This window comes from Adiantum capillus-veneris, chromosome 18 (genome assembly GCF_014529385.1).
Source record: "Adiantum capillus-veneris isolate H3 chromosome 18, ASM1452938v2, whole genome shotgun sequence".
Classification (NCBI taxonomy): domain Eukaryota; kingdom Viridiplantae; phylum Streptophyta; class Polypodiopsida; order Polypodiales; family Pteridaceae; genus Adiantum; species Adiantum capillus-veneris.
This window is the reverse complement of record NC_140948.1, coordinates 61,154,248-61,160,484: the sequence shown is the minus strand read 5'-3', so window position 1 is coordinate 61,160,484 and position 6,237 is coordinate 61,154,248. Positions and strand designations below refer to the sequence as shown.

Here is a 6,237-nt window from a genome sequence, read left to right as displayed (position 1 = left end):
TATATAGGTTTTTTCCCCCTCATGGGACAGATGGACGCATGATTTTCTTCATACAATTTTGTTTTTTCCATATGGAGTAATTGAAGGTTCAATTTTTCCTTATGTAGATTTTTTCCTAATGGAATATAGAGGTCCTCTAGTGTTTTTTCCATACGGGGATAGTTCTCTCCTTCACTCTCTCTATCTCAAAGTGCCGACCTTCTTCAGTCGGCATGTCATAGCTCTCTCTCTCTCTCTCTCTCTCTCACACACACACACACACACACACACACACACACACACACACACACACAAAGTGTAGACCTTCTTCAATCGGAATAACAGGTTTTGAGTTCAACTCTCCTCATCGGATCGATCTTTAAGGTCTCTCGGGATAGTTTCCTACGACGTTAAAATTCTCTTCTTCTTCTTATTCTTCTCTCTCTCTCTCTCTCTCTCTCTCTCTCTCTCTCTCGTGTGCGCGAAGAGAACTACATGAGTGCAAGCCTTGTTTTATTGGTAGGCATAACTATCTCTATCTCGCAGCTTGCATGGAGCTCGTTGTTTCTCTCTGTCGTAGCCTACCCAGAGCTTGCTATGTGTGGCTTGCATTGCTGGTGATGATCTTTGGCTGGAAGGTGGGTATGTTAGCACCGCACAGTGGCAACTAGGGACTACGAGGCAAAAGGTAATGCTTACAAATGTGGAAAAAGGGGGGGAGGAAATATTTGAGAGAATCTTGAAAAGTAATGAATTTCTTTACTAGTGAGCCAAGTAGGGGGTACGGCTGAGGAAAATTCATAAAATCCCTCATCAGGAGAGTCTATTCGATCACACAAGCACAAGGCTATTCGTTGGCAGCAGAACAAATGTAATTCACTAGAGCAAGGACGCAACGGCGGTGGAGATCTACGCGATGCCAGCAGGGTGGATGGAGTGGAAGCATGTGGCCCCTGAGAGAGAGAGAGAGTCCCCGTATGTTTAAATTTGCGATGCCAACAGGGTGGATGGATCAGTGGAAGCATGTGGCCCCTGTGTGTGTGTGAGAGAGAGAGAGAGAGCAGTGCTCGAAAAAAACCTTAATTTTTAGTTTTATAATACCTACAACTATTGAAGTAAGTAGGTTTTCTTATATTGTCTTGAGTAAAAAAAGTAGAAAACCTATAGACATAGGTGAATTAAGTTTACCCCAAACTTTTATACGTAAAAAAAACTACTTCTCTAAATTTTACAAAGTGAGAAGAAAAAAAGATTTATTTTTTTTGTAGATTTTACTCCGTTAATGTGAGTAAAATTTAAGTCTTGAGATGATTAGATTATTTCTAAATTGAACAATACCTAAACCATATAGAGAGCCAATAAAATGTTTATTGGCATGGAAGATTATAACGTAATTTTTGAGAGAAACAACAAAATGTATATTGGCAAGGAGAGAGCTCATAAAATTTCTATTAACAAAAGAAAGATAAAACTTATATGACATTCAAATAAACAATAACTTTTGATTGAGCAAAATTGTCATTAGTTCTAATCCAATTGATTACAAAACAAGGCAACAAAGTGTCTATTGGCAAAAGAGAGTTACATATGAAACTCATAGCAAGAGAAAGATCTTCTCTTATCTTCAAAATGAAAGAACAAAATTTGATCCACTTTTTATTGGAAAGAAAGGCATCAAAATGTCTATTGGCTAGGGAAAGCTATATATGAAAACTCATAGAAAGAGGAATCTTTTCTCCGATCTCAAAGATGAAACAACAAAATTTGATCCATTCTTCTTCGACAAAAAACCTAAAGAAACATTAATTAAAAACAAAATTTGAAATTTAATCCAAAATATATAACGTTAAAATAATACAAGATATAAAAACTTACAATCTAGTCCTCAATGGAGCCAAATGTATGTCTTGAGGTCTTTGTATCATCCCGCCATAATCCAATCGTTTCATCAAAATTGAATTCCTTCAATGGTGGCCCTTCAAGAGAAATTGTCATCAAAGTACGCATGCTCTTAGTAGTAAGAGAATTCCTAAGCTTTGATTTGATAATATTTTGAACACTAAAACCACGCTCACAAATAGCCGTACTACAACATTGTACCAATGCTAGTTGAACAAGCAATAGTAATGATGTATACTTTTCCCTCAAAGTTTTATTGCTACCAATGTAGCACCATGTATTTCTGAAGTTCCACCCCTTCCACTCATTGTAAGCTTGGTATTTAAAAGTTTGAAATTCTTTTCTCAATAAAAAAGGATCAATGAAAGGCTCAATGAGTTCCCCCCCTTTCAACCTTTTACTTTGACCATAGAACTTTATTATCTCCTCTATCCCATCACCACCAAAGTTTTTCAAATCTTTTCCAAAATCTTTTGTGGTAGGATAGCAAGAAGGACATAAAAGTTTAAAATGGCTCAAAATAGAGGTATCCTCAAATCTCTCTTTCAAATTCTCAATTATATGGCTTGTGAAAGATTTTTGAAAGGTTATTGCATTTTCAAGATCAGAGCCAACTTTTTCTCGAGTGAGTTCAATACTTCTAAAATTTGAGCCTCGCATTGACGATCTTAGTTCATATAAAAGTCTTATGGATGGCCCATAATCAGGAATTATAGGATAACCATAGCCATCTAACTCTAAGGCATTGAGATCAAGGCTAGGTCTCATCACAAGTTCACTCTCCATTGCCACAATTTCGGCATCCACTATGCCAGAGATAGCAGTCACATCAACATAAGTGCATCGAAAGAGCTTACTAGGACTTGTCAAATGAGAGAATAAATCACCTAAGTAATGTGTAACATACACAAATGAAAATGAAGAGATTTTAGCAAAAATGCTTTGTTTTTCCTTTTTGAAGTAGTCAAGCAATTCACAAAATTTCATAAGGACTTTATGCCTACTCAACCATCGAATTGTATGTATGCCCTCTATCTTAAGAAAAGGTAGATCAAATTCGTCTTGCAAAGATCTTAACTTTTCTAAGCGAGCTACACTTTTTCTAAAATGAGTAGACACTTCGTTTAATGTAGCATCAACATACACCGCAAATGGAAATTCACATATGGTGTTACTAGCACATAAATTAGTGCGGTGAGCCACACAATGTATGGAAGTCAAAAAAGGATATGCACCTTTGAACCTTGTAGCGACCCTTGATTTTTTGCCAATCACTACTGATTCCCCATATGAACCAAAGCTTACTAACTTTTTTTCATTTAAGCCAAAATCTAACAACAATTTTTTCAATGAGGTAAATAATCCAATAGATGTTCGATCATGTGCCTCCAAAAGATCAAGAAACCAGATTTTGGGCTCATTGTCCTTTCTATAAGAAACATAAACAATCAAATGTTCATCTAATGAAATATCGGTTGACTTGTCTATCATGATACCGAAACATGGAGACTGACGAACATGAGGCAAATACTCTAACTCAAGTCCCTTCCCAATGTAGTGCACAAAAGAAGCAAAGTGGTTATAGCCGGTTATGGTTTTAAGTTATGGTTATGCTTTTAAGTTATGGTTATGGTTCGTTATGGTTATGCTTTTAAGTTATGGTTATGGTTCGTTATGGTTATGCTTTTAAGTTATGGCTATGCTTTTCAGTTGGTACGGTTGTCTTTCATTGGCCTTAAATCTCATGTGAGATCCTACATGGATAGCATGTAGGAGGCGTATACATGATATGGTTTTTTTTGAAAAGTTTATGTAAAACAAAGGGAACTCTGCCGAAATTTCTGCGCGCGGGAGCATGGTTGGTATTTCGGTGCTGCTCGCTTTCTTGGGCAGAGGGCAGGAAGTCTGGCTGTGGCTGTGTCCATCTTTTAACTGGGCACATGCCAGGCTACCTGCCCTCTGTCCAATAAATTTTTTTTCTGCTATGGGCGTCACTATGCGCGTCGCTAATAGCGACTGGTTTCACAGCGACGCGGATAGCGACGGGCCGCGTCGATAACACGTTTTTTTGTTGTAGTGATAGGTCCTTCAAGCTGTTTCAGCCATCTCTCTCTCTCTCTCTCTCTCTCTCTCTCTCTCTGCCCTTGTACGCCTCAATGGGGGTCTGATGTTTTTTTCGCTGCAGTCTATGAGTGCTAGAAGGAGTTTTTTATTTCTTTAAAATGAATTAAAAAAATCCAACACTGCAAGGAAATTCACACACACACACACACACACACACACACACTCCATAGGAGCTTGGGCAGAATTGCAGTAGTAACCGAGAGCTACAGACAATCGAGTTGGTTTTATGGTTGTGTTGAACACACACACTCTCTCTCTATGAGGTCACAAGCAGCATTGCGACATCGAATGCAAGGCATCAAGCTTGAATCAGGGCAGTAAATTTGACAGTTGAGTTTGAAGCCTTGGGAGTTTCGAGCAGCCACAACAACAACGTGAGCAGAGGCAATTCTTGCAGTAGCTTGCAATGCTAGTCAAAGCAAGTAAAAGGAAGCAAGTGTGGTGGACCAACACCTAAGAGTTAAGGTCAAGGTGAGGTAACAGATTACATTACTTACAACAGGTAGATGCACATTGCATTTGTGTTCTCTATGTGAAATATTCGAATAGCAAAAGAGAGAGAGAGAGAGAGAGAGAGAGAGAGAGAGAGAGAGAGAGAGAGAGAGTAACCTGAGGTGGATTAATCCAGGAGCACTCGAGTTACACTTTGAATAAGCTGTGTCAGAGTCCAACTTTGCTGCAGAGTCCAGACTATTTAAAAAAGCCGCTTCTTGAGTTGTCCCTCAGAGATTATACCTTCTTCATTAGAGTCGTGCCAACTTCCAAGAAAGTTTTAAGTTACTCAATGCTCAGCTGCTTAGTGCTCAGTGCTCACCCCAACTCGTTACTCAGCTCACAGACTATAGCTCACAAAGCAAAGGTTAAAACTCAAAACCTCTAAAGAGGCGGGATGAGAAAAAGGGGCGGGAGCCTTCAGCTTATATCTTGGAAAAAAATAAACGTTTACTTGGAGGCTGGATTAGAACGTTTAAAATAAACGTTAACTAAGGTCTTTCCAAGGACTCCGGAGTTATTTCAAGTATATCGAATTAAAGGAACTTCCCATAATCCATTGAACATTCCAATTTCCCACATGGCATTACTTCCTCACTCCTGAGCCGTGACTCCTCACTTCAACTTTTCAAGACTTCAAGACTCAAGTAGTAAGTACATAATGCTCTCTTGATGGACATATATACATATATATATATATATATATATATATATATATATATATATATATATATATATATATATATATATATATATATATGTATATATATATATATATTATGTTTATAAAAAACCTAAAACTTTTTAATTTACCCTTCAATTAACTCTACCCTCATATTTTCAAAAGGTAGCCTACCTCCTCCCATTTTATGTACACTTAAAAAACCTTATAGGTTGCTTTTCTTTTAGGTTTCCAAAACCTAAGGAAATAATTTGAACAGGTAAATCTCAAAATTTGTAGGTGGGATTACACTAAACCTAGGTTTTTTTCGAGCACTGAGAGAGAGAGAGAGAGAGAGAGAGAGAGAGAGAGAGAGTCCTCGTATGTTTAACAAAAATAAAAGGTGCATGTGTTTGCAATGCTGGTGTCTATTTGGATGGCTTAGCCCAATAGCATGAAATATAGGCATGATTTGGTGAGAGTTCAAATCCCAGATTCCCCTTTTGTGAGGGTAAGAGAAGAGGCGAGAGAGAAACTCCTTGGGGGGATCACGAGGAATCTCGATATCTATATCTTATATCTATATTAATTTGAGAAGGTCAACTGCCAGGTGGCGTCCACGTGGTTGCAAATGCCTGCACAAGATTGTATTTCCCTCTTGAGGCCCTCCCTATTTGCATGCAAGATGTCACCAGCATGGCAAGGCAGCGCCAACAAAGCAGGTCAATAGACAACCTTGCCTTGCCCTCGATCTGTGGGGGGTCATTACCTCCAGCTTTGTCCTGCTTCAATATGCAATTAAATCTTGTCTCACCAGTGTCCCGCACGTCAAGAAGGCGAGATGGAAATCGTGGAGAGAGAGAGAGAGAGAGAGAGAGAGAGAGAGAGAGACTACAACCCGAACCCCAATTAATGTTGATGACTGTCCGCAGTTCTAGAGGAGCAACATCTCCCTCTTCCTCCTCTCTTTCTCTATACTGCCCTTTCCAGATCAACTCAAAAGAGTGAAGTCTCCCCACATATAAATTTCCTAGCTGCAGCGCCATGCCTTCAATTGGTACATCTTCAATATTACCGGTCAT

At 38.7% G+C, this 6,237-nt stretch overlaps 1 protein-coding gene across 1 annotated transcript; it reads right to left on the bottom strand.

Moving 5' to 3' along the window:
• Window positions 1-1,857: 1,857 nt before the first annotated feature.
• Window positions 1,858-6,237, bottom strand: LOC147435751 (uncharacterized). The gene is made up of 3 exons (XM_086487777.1): window positions 6,079-6,237; window positions 5,848-5,937; window positions 1,858-3,423 (listed from the first exon to the last, which is right to left on the bottom strand). The coding sequence occupies exons 1-3, from the start codon at window positions 6,235-6,237 to the stop codon at window positions 1,858-1,860; spliced, it is 1,815 nt and encodes a 604-aa protein (XP_086343903.1).